This window comes from Metarhizium acridum (assembly GCF_019434415.1).
Source record: "Metarhizium acridum strain ARSEF 324 chromosome Unknown scaffold_577, whole genome shotgun sequence".
Classification (NCBI taxonomy): Eukaryota; Fungi; Ascomycota; class Sordariomycetes; order Hypocreales; family Clavicipitaceae; genus Metarhizium; species Metarhizium acridum.
In genome coordinates, this window is record NW_027094045.1 from 536,151 (window position 1) to 551,439 (window position 15,289).

Here is a 15,289-nt window from a genome sequence, read left to right on the forward strand (position 1 = left end):
TATTTTTGGTTGCATCTAGGAAGAGGGGTTGAATTTCCAGCCCTCAGAGGAGGAATCAGAACGCCACGCGAAACAACGTTGCCCGCAGCACTTTTAGGTACTTTCACAGTTAAGGACGCCTCAACGTGCGTTTAAATCTTTTAAAATGTCAACAAAACTGTCACAGATCGATTTTCTCAACTGGAATATTACGGAACACGATGGGGGCAATCGTGTGGCCGAAGCTATCCGAAGAACAAATTGGGACAAGCTCTGCCAGCGAGCCTCAAGGCTTAACGGCGGTTTAAGTTGCAATCTGCTTGATCAAAGTACTAATGGGCTATACAATCTTGTGCGCTTGCTTCAATTTTCAGATCAGAGTTTATGGATCGCCCGGATTAGTTTGCGCAAATCCACTGCAGGTTCAGCCATATTGCGCAGCGAGGCAGATGTGATGCAGTTCATCAAAGACAAATCCAGTCTTCCAGTGCCTCGGGTCTTTGCATATGAGGTTGACGAGAATAACGATATTGGCGTCCCTTATATCCTTATGGAGTTTATCCCGGGTAATACTGCAATGGATGCCGCAGGTGGGTATGAGAAACATAGGGGTCAGATTCCTCTAGCCTACCGCCTAAACTTCTACCGCTCGGTAGCCAAATGTCATGTAAGTTATCACTAACTTATATATTGCCTCCTATTTATACTTTGACTAAAATGAACTAGCTACAAATGACCGCTTTGCGCTTCTCTAAGATTGGAACTATTTTTAGGACCCAGAATGGCGAATATGATATTGGCCCTTTCCCCGACATTGGGGGACCCTTTAACACAGCAACACAATTTTTTAAGGCTTGGGCGGAAAACGCTAAATTCCCTCGTGAACAAGATGAAATTTTGCGTCTAATGGGACGTGGGCCAGCTCAACAAGTTCTTCAAGCCATTAACGAGTTCCCATCTCAGATAAAAGAAATGGCTAGTCAGTTATCGCAACATAATAATGGGCCATTTCCACTCTATCATGGAGATTTTCTCCATAGTAATATGATCGTTAATGAGTCTTTTGAGGTTATGGCCCTTATTGACTGGGAAGGTGCATGTACTCTTCCCCAGGAGCTTATAGGGTTTCCAGGATTTCTTGACACTATGCCCGTCCAGTTTGGCTCAAGCGAGAGTTACGATGCAGACGGAATGCCGATAGATAAGGAAGAAAGACAACGGCGGACATACCAACAAGCCTATGTGCAGATGGTAAGAGAGATTGAGTGTAATGACGATATACTCTCTACGTGTCTAAGCAATAAGAAAGGCTTGGCTTTGGCTTATTCTATAATGGCTTATAGAAATGGGAAGTTGGGGTTCTATAACAAGGTCTTGCATGAACACGTTAGAGCAGACTCGGGTGGTGTTTTAGGAGATAGTTCAATAACATAAGTTAGCCTTGTTACTGCCATACTCAACTATAGGCCGGTCACAAAATGTTTATGTTAATATGAAGCTGGCATACGCTAAGTTTAAAGTGTCAAGTGTGAATAGAAAGTGGTAATGCAGTTAGTATGCATATAGTGTGATAATCGAAATGTATAGTGTTAGCTATGCTATAATCTCATTTTATGCTGCCAGCCAGGAGCTCTCCGAGTTAGCAAGTCAGCTGGCCGAAGCCCAAGGCCGAGATGTCCAAGCACTAGTGCTTAGAATTAGGAATTTTATCAAGGGAGGCTAATAGACGCTAACCGCGAGGAAATCTAAAGTGACACTCTATTTCTTGGTACCCTTATTAGATCTGTGTACAATAGTTATTACAGCGATAACGTTGTACGCGGTTAACTACCATAAACTGTACAAGGCTAGTGCAAATGATTTATGGTCAGCGGGTTCCCTTCTCTAGGGGCTGCTCTAGGTTAACAGCATATACGTGATATTCCCAGATGCGAGCAAATCGCTCTCCAGACTAAGCATTGTCGGGATCTAAGTCTGCATAGCTATTCGACCAATACAGGCTATAGTGGTGACTGCATCCCCGTCTCTGCGACTCGTAGCGCCCACGGACTAAGAAATCACGTATAGTATGTGATAACACCGAACAGTAATCTCTGCACTTCGTTCACGGCGCTTAGTGGTACGCGGCCGAATTGCTTTATTACCTCATAAACCCATAGACTCCCGAGAATAAAGTACGCTCGCTAGTTTAGTTTAACGCTTAATAGAAGATATTTTTCACTTGCTTTATTAAGGTCTTAAAAGTCCCACGTATAACGCGTATTATTATCTATAAAAGATATAATTAGAACCTATAATAATCCCTTTATAACGTACTATTAATTATAGCTTCTTATACTACGTTAACGTGTATTTAAGTACCTAAGCCACCTATTACTTTACTCGCTTAGAGAGTATATTAATCCTATTATACTATTAAGCTATAAGTCGGTTAATATTCGTTGAAATAAGGTAGTTTTTTAGGGTAATTATATTAAACGTTAGATTTAAATTTATTTTACTTAATAGATTAACTATTCTTCTTTAAACGTGAAGTAAATAAGCTAGGAGTTAAGCTTATTAAACAGCGGTTAGTAGAGAAGGTAATAACATTGCCTACCCTACCCCTTCCCTAGGACCCTCCACAAAGTTTTCATGTATTTAGCGTTAAGGTTTATCCACATAAACCCGAGGCTTGCGGCTTATTGTTACGAACTAAGGGTACCTAAAGCAGTTAGCCGGCATTATAGGCCGCTAGCATGCAGATAAGAATAGGGCCTAACGGGATCGTAAGTTACGTGAGGGGATTAAATGGGATTAGTTTAATTTAACTTAATAGATTAAAGGGGATTAACCTAATCTAATATAAGAGATTAAATGGGATTTATTTAATCTAGGATTATAATAAAGAGATAAACGAGTACTTAAGGAGAAGGTATTCCTATAATTAAATAGTTTAAATCTCTATTAATTAATTTAAGTAATAGTTTTATTATTAAGAGTTATACTCTTAATAGCCTTATTATAATACTACTTAAAAGCTACTTTATAGCATTTAACTTAATTTACTTTCTAAGAAATAAACCTATTATACCTTAAAACCTAAGCTACTATTATATTTTAATTAATTCTATTTAATAAGTTACCTTAAAACTTTAAGTAGTAATAACTTTTAAGATATTTACTTTAAGTGGAAAGACTATTAACCTTAAGAAGATAATAAAGTACCTTTATAATAAGATTATTAAGCTTAAGAAGTAAAATTAATAGCTTTTTAACCGATAAAATAATCTCTACGAGAAACTTAAGGTATAAGAAGAGAAACTTATAGTAGTTTAAAATCTTATACTTATATTCTCTATTAATAATAATAATATACTAAAATTCCCTAAGCTTAAATTATATAATAGCTATAAGAGTAATATAAGAAACTTTCTTATATAAGCTTAAGCTTACCTATAAGTTAACGAAAAAATCTATATAATACTTAAGTTATAAATTCTTTATATTAGTAACCTTTTAACTAGGAAAGTAATAGAGTAATAAAAGCTAACCCTTTACGCGTATCTTAAGTATAGCGTTAAAGCTAAAGTGAAAGTTATTTATATCTTCTTTAATTATAAAACCTTTAAAGAATGACTTCTTATTACATTTAAAAACCCTAATAAGTATAAGAAAGCTATATAATAGCTTACTTAACTTAAGTAAACCGAATTTATAGCTTACTATACTAGGGAATTTAAACGTATTATAATAAAACTTAATTAAAATATTAAACCTAAAATAAAAGTTTTCTATTAAGAACTTAAAGAAGAAGTAAAGAATAATATTTATTAAGAAGATTATTCTAAGTTATTTAATAACTTTATTAAAATAGTTATTAAGGTAGATAATTGTTTATACGAGTAACGTTACGAAAAAAGTTATAAGAAATTTAAATTATATATTAGGTTTAATAAACCTAATAATAGTAAGCTACGCTAAATATTAATAATATACGAGTATTACGCTAGACTTATAGAACTTAATGCTATAAATAAGAAAAAGAGAAAAACTTATTATAATTATAGTAAGATTAAACACTTTATAAATAAATGTAAAGCTTTAAAGAAGCTATAAAAGCTAATTTCTAAAGGTAAAAAGCTTTATACCGTAAACTAAGAAAACTTACCCACGCGAAATCTTAGTATAATAAGTAATAAAGAAAACTCTATATTAGTAAATAATATTAGTTTAAATAAAGATTAGGAATTTAAAACCCAATTAATACCTAATAACTTTTAGGAATACTAGATACTCTTACTAAAAAGCGAATCTTTACTAGAGTTAATCTAGGAAGAGAAAAGTTATTTAATTAAGAAAAATAAACCTAAAATTAAATATAAACTTCTTAATTAAACCTTTTATTATAATAATAATTACTATACGTATCTTAGTAGTAAGTAAGGTAGCGAATAGTTTTTATAAGAATAAAAGGGAAGGAGAATAACCCTTATAATACAACTAAAATTATAATAAATTAATTTAAAGATATTAAATGAAAAGTTATATTATACTAAGAATAACGTATATATTACCTAAGCTATAACCTTATAATATAAGAAGAAAAGGAATTATATAATTATAAGTAACTTACTTAGCTTAAGTTTAATTAATATAAATAGTAGATTAAGCGATTACTAAGAAAGCTTTAATAATACGTTAAAAGATAACTACTAATAATAGCGCCTAAAATAACGCGCTAAAGAATAATATAAGAATAGGATTAATAAATTAAGAAATAATAGCTATTATTATAATTAAGACTAATTTCTTAACGGAGATCTAATAGGTCTTTATATACTATAAATATTAATAGTATAGTATACCTTATAATTAATATAATTATAATAGAATAAAGGATTTAGGTAATAATTAATAGCGGAGTATAAGGAAATTTTATCTCGCTAAATCTTATTAATAGATTACAATTACCTTAAACACTTAAAGATAAGCCTTATTAACTTATAATTATAGAAGGAACTATAATAAAGTATAGCTAAGAAGTAATTAATATAAAAGTTACGTAGCTTTTAATTAATATATAAGGTATAAAATACTAAGTTACACTAAATATTATAGTAATCTTAAAACACGATATTATATTAGGAATACCCTAGTTATAAGCAAGTAATTTACGAGTTAATTAAAGAACTAGTTAACTTTAATAGAATTTACTAGAATACAATTATAAAGCTAAGAGTAGCCTATAAAGAGTATCTTATTTAAACTATAATAGGCCTTTAAGAATATATGTAATTATTAAAGAGTTAAAAGCTAAGATAATAGAGATTTCTAAGAAATACTTAAAGTATAGTAAGCTATTTAATAGAAAGCTACAAATAAGACTATTAAAGTATTTACGCTAGAACTATAAGATTAAACTCTAGCTTAGTATTAAATTAACGTTTAATAAGATTTATTCTTAAAACCCTAAGTAAGATAAGGCGCTTAAGAAGTATTTAAAGAACATGTTATAAAAGAGATATATAAGACTATTAAAGTCCCTAATAGAATACCTAATCTTATAGGTATTAGAGAAGAATAGAAAACTATAATTATACATTAATTACTAATACTTAAATAAGATTATAATTAAGAATTAATACCTGTTATTACTTATAACGGAAATTAAAGATAAAGTTAAAAAAGCTAAATAGTTTACTATACTTAACTTAAAAGGAGCCTATAACCTTATATAAATAAAAGAAAGCTACGAGTAAATAATAGTATTTTAAACTAGTAAAGAATACTACGAATATTTAGTAATACCTTTTAGGCTTATTAATATACTAGTAATCTTTTAAAGAATAATTAATATAATCTTACGGAAATAACTAGAAGTATTTATAGTTATATACCTTAATAATATTCTTATTTACTTAAATACTCTTAAGAAATATAAACGATATATATATAAGATATTATAAACTTTATAGGATAATAAACTCTTAATTAAAGCCTTAAAATATTAGTTCTATTAGAACACTATACACTTTTTAGGGTACGTGCTTATATACAAAGAAATATAAATAAGCCTAAATAAGATTAAAACTATTAAGAAATAGCTTATATTAAAGAATTTAAAAGAAGTTAAAGGATTTATAGTATTCGTAAACTTTTACCGTAAGTTCTTAAGTAAATATAAAGATATTTTATAACCTCTTATAAACCTAATAAAGAAAGAAGTTAACTTTTAATAGAATAAACTAAAAGCTATAGCATTTTAAAAAATAAAAGATTTAATTACGTTAAAACCTATATTAAAAGCACTTAATTAAAATAAACCTTATAAGCTTAAAACAAACGCCTTAAACTTTATATTAGGCGAATAGCTTAAATAATAAGATAATTAAGAAAGATTACACCTAGTTATATTCTTCTTAAAGAAACTCTATAAACCTAAACTTAATTATAAGATCTATAATAAAGAACTTATAGCTATTATTAAGTGCTTTAAAGAATAAAGACACTATCTTATAAGAGTAAAGCATTAAATTAAGGTTTATATTAACTATAAGAATCTTATATTATTTTTAACTATAAAGGATTTAAATAAATAATAGATTAAATAGTATAAAACCCTTACGAATTATAACTTTAAGATTATATACTATAAAGGATTTAAAAATAAAAGAGTAAACGCGCTTAATTAAAGAGAGAACTTAAAATTAAATAAGTAAGTAAGTAATATACTCTTATTACGCGTTACTAAGAATAGAAATCTTATACTAGGCACTTAAGAAATTAATATAATATAGTAAGTTAAGCTAAATAAAATATAAATACATTAAATTATATTATATATTAATAATAATAGCTATTTAAATAATTAGAAAACGAAAACGCATTTATTTAAGAAAGGTAAAACCTTCTTATATAATAAATAATAGTATATTCCTAGTACACTTTAAGAATAGCTTATTAAGGAAATATACGAGCACTTATTACACGAATATTAGGGTGTAAGGAAAACGATTAATAGGCTAAGAAGATTATATAACTTTCTAGAAAGCAGAAAAATAATATAAGAAGTTATTAAGAAATATAACACGTGTAATAAAGTAAAATTAGCGTGACACGTATTATACGAAGAATTATAATTAATATTACCACCTAAAAGAGTATAGTAAACTATTATAATAGACTTTATTATTAAACTACTAAAGTTAAAAGAACCTATAATAAAAGTAGCCTATAATAGCATTTTAATTATTATAAATAAACTTATAAAATACGCCTACTATATTTTATATAAGAAATTAAGTAATACTAAGAACTTAGCGTATATATTCTTTAAAATAGTTATTATATAATATAGATTACTAATAAAGCTTATATTAAATTACGATAAATTGTTTACCTTAAACTTTTAGAAATGCCTTATCGAAACTATAAAGATTAAATAAAGCTTATTAACGGTATTTTACCTATAATTAAATAAATAAATAGAAATCTTAAACTAAATACTCGAATAATATCTGCGAAGCTATATTAACTACTAATAGAATAATTAGGTAAAATAGCTACTACTAGTATAATAAGCTTATAATAGCTCTAAGATTAATAATATAAAGATGTTACTATTTAAGGTAAATTACGAATTTAACCCTATTATTAAAATATATATAATATAAAATGTAAACGCGCTAGTAGCTATAACGTATATAGTAATTATAATAGAAATATAAAAACACTTATAATAGGAATAGATATTTTTATAGAACCAAATAAAATACTACGTGAATAAAAAGAGATTATTAGCGTTAATTCTAGAGAAGGGATATAAAGTATACCTTATTCGTAAAAATATTAAAATAAAATAACCTAGTAATAAACTTAATTAAAAGAAAATTAAACTATTTCTTATTAAACGAAAAATCTTAAATATTAACTATAAACTATTATTATTAAATAAAATAAGAATCTATCCTATATTTCATATATTATTATTAAAGAAAGCACTAGATAAATCTATAATTCCTATAAATATTATAATAAAAGATACTAACGAATATAAAGTTAAACGAATACTTAAAGTACGAGAAGATATAAAGAATCGTTATTATCTCGTTAAATAAAAGGGATATTTAAACTTTAAAAACACCTAGAAACTAGCTAAGAATCTTACGAATTACTTAACGTTACTTAAATAATTCTATTAAAGAATAAAAACTTATTAAAAATAGGGAAACCTAAGTCTACTAAAAACTTAGGTGTTTAATTAAGTATATTAAACTTTAACTCTAAACGCTTTTAGGCCTTTAACTTATTTAAACTCTTTATACTATAAGCGATTATCTTTATAGCCTTTTATCGTAAAAATTTCTCCTAATAATAAATCCTTTATAAATAAGCTATCGCTCGCTTTAAATTCTTCTTAGCTAAAGCACGTTCTCTATTAAGATAATTCTTTTTACGAAGAATATAATTATAAGTATTTAAAGACGTTTCGCTTAAATTATAGCTAATATAACCACGTAAAGCGTATTTACTACACTTATCTTTCCCTTTAATAATAATATACTCTTAATTGTTTTTTTAACACGAATCGTAGAAAGGTATAATAAAGCTAAAGGTAGATATAAACTCGGAAAGACGTTTATAATTAATCTTTTAGTTAAGGTAAGATTATTATTTTAAAATATAATTAAAAGATATTATAAAAAGAATAATAAAGAAAAAAAAAAGGGAAAAGAGAGAAAGAAAGAGAATACTTACTAAATAAAACGAAATAGCCTTAAGAATAAAACTAATAAGGGAGAAGTATTATATTATAAACTAAGGGTACTTAAAGCAGTTAGCTAGTATTATAAGCCGCTAACATATAAATAAGAATAAGGCCTAATAGAATTATAGGTTACGTAAGGGGATTTAATAGAATTAGTTTAATTTAACTTAATAGATTAAAGGGGATTAATTTAATCTAATATAAGGGATTAAATAGAATCTATTTAATCTAGAATTATAATAGAGAGATAAACGAGTACTTAAGGAGAAGGTATTCCTATAATTAAATAGTTTAAATCTCTATTAATTAATTTAAGTAATAGTTTTACTATTAAGAGTTATACTCTTAATAGCCTTATTATAATACTACTTAAAAGCTACTTTATAGCATTTAACCTAACTTACTTTCTAAGAAATAAACCTACTATGCCTTAGAACCTGAGCCACCGTTACACTTGTGGGCAGAGCATTAACAAAAAAACTACACTACATGTAGTTTTTTAGTGTAGTTTTTAGTGTAGTGTAGTTTTTGTAGTTTTAGTGTAGTTTAACTACACTACAACTACATTTATAGTGTAATGTGTAGTTATAGAGGGAAATTTTAATTATACATATAACGTTAATTATAAGACTTATAAGGTTATAATTAATATCTTTAAATAGAGCTAATTTAGCTCTTTATAATGCACTAATTTTTATATATATAGCTTATAAATTAAGTGAGTTATAATAGGTTAAATCTTAGCTAAAAATTAAGATTTACTTTTTTAAAATAAGAGATTTAAAGCTTAATAACTTACTTATTAATAACGCTATAAAGCTAATTTTATAAGATTAAAAATCACGTGATTTTTAGCTTTATTTTAATATATAATATGCTTATATAAGCTTTTTTTTAGTAAAACTTTTTTTATAATAAAATTTAAAAATAAAAAAGTTAAGTAAGAAATATAAAATCTATTATAATATAAGAAATAATATATATAAAAAGAAAGTATAAAATATTATTTTATATGAAAAATTTTAAGGTATTTAAATATATTATTTATAACTTTAATATATTTCTTATAACTTTAATATTTAATATTTTATATTTAAGTTATAGGGTAATATTATAAATATTACTATTTTATAAGATATTTATATATAAATAATAGAAATTTTTAAATTTATTATATTTAATATATTTTACTTATAATAATAATACAAAATAATACTTACTTACTTAATATAATTCCCTTATAATTCCCTTTTATTTTATTTTTATTTTATTTTTATTAGTTTTTTAATCCCTATTTTTAGCTTATTTAAGCTAATTAATCTCTACTTATTAATACTAATATTAATAAGTAAATTTAGCTTTATTTTAGCTTATTAATTATATTAGCTAATAATAGCTTATAAATTAATTAATATTATATATTACATTAATTTTTAAAATGTAATATAGTATTATAAAATTACACTATACTACACTACACTAAAATTCACTAAAAACTACAAAACTACACTACTTTTAATGCTCTGTAGTAGTAAGAGCTATACCATTCTAAGAGGCACGTTAATATAAAAGTATAAGCGTTTAAGTGAATATTTATAGGAGCGCTAAGTAAAGTTATATTTTAAGCTATAGTAGCATTTAAGCCTCCCTTTAAATAGTATATAATAGCACGTTTTTTTAAAGGTATTATCGTTTTAATTAGTATTATCTTTATAGAAAGAATTATTACCTTTATTAATAAATATTAAAAGCTAACTTTAGCTACTTTATCTACCGTTTATTAATTATTTTAATACCATTATAATCATAGGCTAGTTATTATTTAATATTCGTGTTATTAGGCTATTAATCCGCTTATAATAAACGATAATAGCTTATATTCTTATCGCGAAGATTCCCTAGTAAATAGGTCTTACTTGCACTGCCCGTGAACACCCCATGTTAGCCGTAGCGCTGCGACCATTAATCCGTCACCCTGCTGTGCCTGTGCCGTCTCGTGGCTTATGCATCCGGCCCAACCTGCGAGGCTGCGACCTCCGCTACAGCCTGTGACTGGGTCGTAACACATCATAGTGTCTCGCATAAAGGAGGGGTACATTGCTGAAGGGTACGTACGGAGTAACTACTTGGATCATAAATGCCGCATTCACTTTTCATAAGCCCATGCAGTAGTTTCCCAGAATGGATTAGTTAGTGGCTTTCAAACAAGACTACGTCTGGCAGGTTCGCCTTTTCTGCCCTGGGACGCCGCAAATGCGTATAAATGAGACATCCAAGATGCAGCCTTCAAGGCTTCGAGGTTTACTCATTCCTCCGAGGAAGCCAACCGGAACATCCATGATGCATTCCCGTCTGCGGTTGACAGCAGCTGACCTTCCCAAATAGGGCACATACATCTGGACACCGATGCCGAACCTGATGGAGGCTGTTTCTCTGTTTTTGAGGTGATGCTGCCGCCCTTGTCTTATCGTTTCGAAATCTCGATTGGCCATAACAAATATGAATCCGTGGAAAGTGGACTTCACACTGCCTTTTGATTTCTGATAATAGCCATGCGTCGCCAGCACTGCATAGGTACCCAAGATTCCTGACGTAAACAAGCAGCCCCTCTCACCGAGTCCACTCACACCCGGCCGATAATTTTCAATTCTCCCATGTAAGTTGCGTTGGTCCCTCCACGCGTCTCTCCCAGTATCTCTCCTCGCAACGCGCAATAGCAATGGATATTGGCGGTCTAGCCCTTGGCGTCTACAAGGACGCTTATTTTCTCAGCAAGAGCGTATATCGACTCATAACGTCTGCACAATACTACAAAGATGAACAAAAGGATGTGATTCAGGAGTTCTACCACGAGTTTCTCCGCCTAAGGGCTTTCCATCATGTTATATTCACTCTTCGTGGCAAAGAGATTGCAAAGGACAGCCATAACGTTGTACGTATCAATAATTGTGCTCATTTCTCCAATACACTGAATCCGTTTAGCTTCCAGCTAAACACTTGTTAACACGGTTGAAGGAAGTTCTAAAGGAAGTTTGTGACACTATCAAACGCCTTGGAGAAGCTCTTTCCGAGTACAAGAACCTTGCAATCAAGCATGATGAGCAGTACCGAAAATACAATATTGCCTCTCAGCCAGCTGCTGGACCGCTATTCCTCGAGTTTCCAATGGACCTCGACGATCTGCTGCCACCTTCCGATCTCGACACTCCTAGACTGAAGAGGTCCGGTTTCAAGCTATGCCTTGGAGGTCTGAAGGGGATCTTCAAAAGTCCCGTCTTCACGACCGAGGCCTGGGTGTGGGTGCTCTTCGAGCGAGATCGGCTGCAACAAGCAGTAGCAGATTTTCGACGGTGCAACCTTGATCTGGCTGATTTTGGCCCCATACTTCTTTGGAGTACAGCCTTGACACGCCAGGACGTTCAAGATATAGTAAGAGATGCCGCCCAAGAATCTGGTCTGGCTGGCCGGAATATTCAGTCTTTCCTGTCGCATATCCGACTCCGGGAAATCGCAGAGCACCCAGACCCGGCAGTATATGATGGTAACACCCTTGGTATGTTGAAATAATAGCATTTACAATATGTGTAGCTTTGACATAGTAAGGATTAGACGCTTTGCTGACTTTTCACTGCAGACCTCTCGCCGTTTCCTAATGCGAAGCAAATGGTAGCATCTACATCTATCTCAGCAGTAACAGGGGACAACCCAGGGACTCTGATAGAATACAAACGTTATTCCCCAGCTAGTTCATATGTCAGTAATCCATTTGAAGAATCCACCCAAGGCAGCGCGAGTGAGACTGGAGGGGAAACGCAGAGGGGAAATTCTCTTATAGCACAGGCACACCAATTAGCAAGACTCCTATTTGAGGCTGGCTCTCACGAATTCCACACACTGCCCTTTAGAGGCTATCTGAATGATACATCGAACTCGCGGTTTGCCTTCTACTTTGATTACCCCCAGGGCGCGTCTGAAAAACAACCCGCCACTCTCCGCCATTTAATAGGGGACAATAACGATGCCGCAAGGCTGCTTCTCCCGCAGCGATTCCAAATAGCGCTCACAGTCTCAAGAGCTCTGGGTGCTTTCCACGCGGACGGCTGGGTTCACAAATCTGTTCGCAGTCACTCAGTCATGTTCTTCTACAACCACGAGAGTCGGGGCATGTATGATCAACCCTATCTCGTGGATTTTGAGTTCTCAAGGCCCGAGATGGGCGGGACACAACTTTCTTTCGATGACGATCTTGAAAGGAACTTGTACCGGCATCCTGATCGGTTGGGATACCCGATGGTCGAGTTCAATAAGGTGCACGATGTTTATGGCCTCGGCGTTGTGTTGCTAGAGCTTGGCTTATGGCAGACTGCTAGGTCGATTTACGACATCACTCTAGAAAGATGGGGTCAGGATAGCGTTCGAAGCGCAACAAGGATGCAAGACATTTACCTAGCTCGTGCAAAGGGGGGTCTGGGACACGTTATGGGACCAGCCTACTCAGATGCTGTAGTGGCATGCTTATCTGGCGAGCTTGGTGAGTTCTTGGGGAAGGATGACTTTGCATTTATGTTTCGGAAAAAGGTGGTTGAAAAGGTTGATCCAAGACAACTGCTCGATTACCCTTAAGGTAGCTTTGTGTATAGCAGTAGAGAGATGCAACGAGACAATATTTTGAAGCAGATTATCGCAGAAACGGAGTAGTGTGCGATGATGAATCCGACCTTCAACCAACTCAGCGACCTGGTGGTACAACTACTTTCAACATCTTCTCGAGTCGTCTCCTGTTCCCGCGCCGTACCGGAGCGCCGTTCACTTCGCAGATGCTCGGGGGCTGTTCAAATAAGAATGGTCTTTCGAGGGTCCGTTTGGCACAACTATCATTGGTCCGGTTGCTTCTGTTCTTTTTACATCGAATAGCCTTGGTCCTGTGAACCCCGTTTTCTGGGGCAGTCAAAAACGGCGATGATATATCCACTGTCAGAGTGGCCATCGGATTTAACCACTAAGCCATGGAGAAAAAGGATCCAGAAATAGCGGCCTTTGACCAAGTGTCTCGGATTCCTAGCTATAAGTATGCACAGCTTGGCTCTCTTTCTCTCCGTGGCCTATGACAACCAGCGCCGGACTGTTAATGCAAGAGAGTATGAGACATTGTGCACTCATCACGATCGAGACGGAATACTTGAGAGGACATATCGCAAACCATTTTGAGACGGAATATGTGCCAATAAGTGGCACGAGGTGTGATGTCTTTTGCGGTCACTGGGATGATGGATGTGATGTTAAAGACTTGGATCTGAAAAAGCCAGCCTCGTGGTAAGTTGGGAGTATAGACTGCCATAATATGATATTCTTTTCTAATCTCATAGTAAACACGAATACGACGGGAGTCACAACGGACCAAGATTTCTGCTGAGAACAGTTTTTCAAGTGGGACCGAAATATTGACGGACAAACTGGGCCGAACTCTGGACCTTAAGATCGGGTGCTTTTGCTTAGGAACCACAGCCGGACTCCTCCAAGGCAATGAATACCCTTTGGACTCATTACGATTTCTGAAAGCACACATAGCAGGAATGGCGGATGAAATAGTCCCTGTCACTCGGGCTCTGAGTTCATCGGCGCCCGTGTAATCGTATGCGCACTAAGGAAGACTACCGCCTCCGAACCACTGTACCGCTTCTAGACCGCTCTAACTCCGTATGAGTCAAGTTTCTCAACGGCTATATATCACGAAAAAGAACGCGCTCTAATTTAATAGCAATTATACCCCCTTATATTCCGTTGACACCCCCCCGTAGTTTAGATTAAAGTTGTGGTATCGCAGCTACAATGTAAGCTGGATAGTGGTTAGTTGCTACTGGTAGCGTTGTTTTGTGTGCTTGTGGCTGGTTATGCTAGGCTTGGTAGTAGGCTTAATAGGGTTGTTCATGTTAGGCAGCTAAAAATCCCTTAAAATATGCGGCATGTAGGTCTTAAACTGGAAGGTAGTCGGATAAGAGGTGCGTGGAATTACGGTAAATTGTACCGTTACGCTAACCGGGCTCATAACTATCGCGAAAAAGAGCGCGCTCTGATTAAATAGCAATTATACCCCCTTATATTCCGTGGACACTGTATAGCAGCGGAAAGGCAAACGGTGTGGAATTCTACGAAGTTGATCTTCTCAGGGATCAAGGTTAGGACGATGCCTGTAAGGGCTGCGATTTTGTGCTTTATATTGCATCTCCTTATCCATTTAGCGTGTCCAAGAACGAGGACGAACCTGTTAAGACACCTTACAAGGGACGCTGAGAGCATTACGAGCTGCAACGAATTCTGGTACTGTCAAATGAGTCGTCATCACCTCTTCATTTACCGCCATTGGTTATGGCCATGAAACGAGGACCAAGGACAAACCATTCACTGAAAAGAACTGGACTGTGTTCAGAGACCCAAAAAGCCCAGTAGGCGCATACGAAAGAAGCAAGACTCTAGCGGAACAGGATGCGTGGCATTGGGTCAAGAGCGAAGAGGAGGGCATGGAGCTTGCGACCGTCAATCCAGTAAGCGCATGAGGTCCTT

General features: G+C 32.9%; 2 protein-coding genes across 2 annotated transcripts; both read left to right on the plus strand.

Moving 5' to 3' along the window:
• Window positions 1-108: 108 nt before the first annotated feature.
• On the plus strand, window positions 109-1,431 carry J3458_021039 (uncharacterized protein). The gene is made up of 2 exons (XM_066122365.1): window positions 109-646; window positions 706-1,431. The coding sequence occupies exons 1-2, from the start codon at window positions 146-148 to the stop codon at window positions 1,411-1,413; spliced, it is 1,209 nt and encodes a 402-aa protein (XP_065972619.1). The 5' UTR covers window positions 109-145; the 3' UTR covers window positions 1,414-1,431.
• Window positions 1,432-11,049: 9,618 nt separating this feature from the next.
• On the plus strand, window positions 11,050-13,389 carry J3458_021040 (uncharacterized protein). The gene is made up of 3 exons (XM_066122366.1): window positions 11,050-11,660; window positions 11,744-12,281; window positions 12,363-13,389. The coding sequence occupies exons 1-3, from the start codon at window positions 11,448-11,450 to the stop codon at window positions 13,349-13,351; spliced, it is 1,740 nt and encodes a 579-aa protein (XP_065972620.1). The 5' UTR covers window positions 11,050-11,447; the 3' UTR covers window positions 13,352-13,389.
• The last annotated feature ends 1,900 nt before the right edge of the window (window positions 13,390-15,289 follow it).

Coding starts and splice junctions, on each gene's coding strand:
- J3458_021040 (XM_066122366.1), top strand. CDS start 11,448: ATGGATATTGGCGGTCTAGCCCTTGGCGTCTACAAGGACGCTTATTTT. Junction 11,661..11,743: donor CAAAGGACAGCCATAACGTT/GTACGTATCAAT, acceptor ACACGGTTGAAG/GAAGTTCTAAAGGAAGTTTG. Junction 12,282..12,362: donor ATATGATGGTAACACCCTTG/GTATGTTGAAAT, acceptor TTTTCACTGCAG/ACCTCTCGCCGTTTCCTAAT.
- J3458_021039 (XM_066122365.1), top strand. CDS start 146: ATGTCAACAAAACTGTCACAGATCGATTTTCTCAACTGGAATATTACG. Junction 647..705: donor GCTCGGTAGCCAAATGTCAT/GTAAGTTATCAC, acceptor AAAATGAACTAG/CTACAAATGACCGCTTTGCG.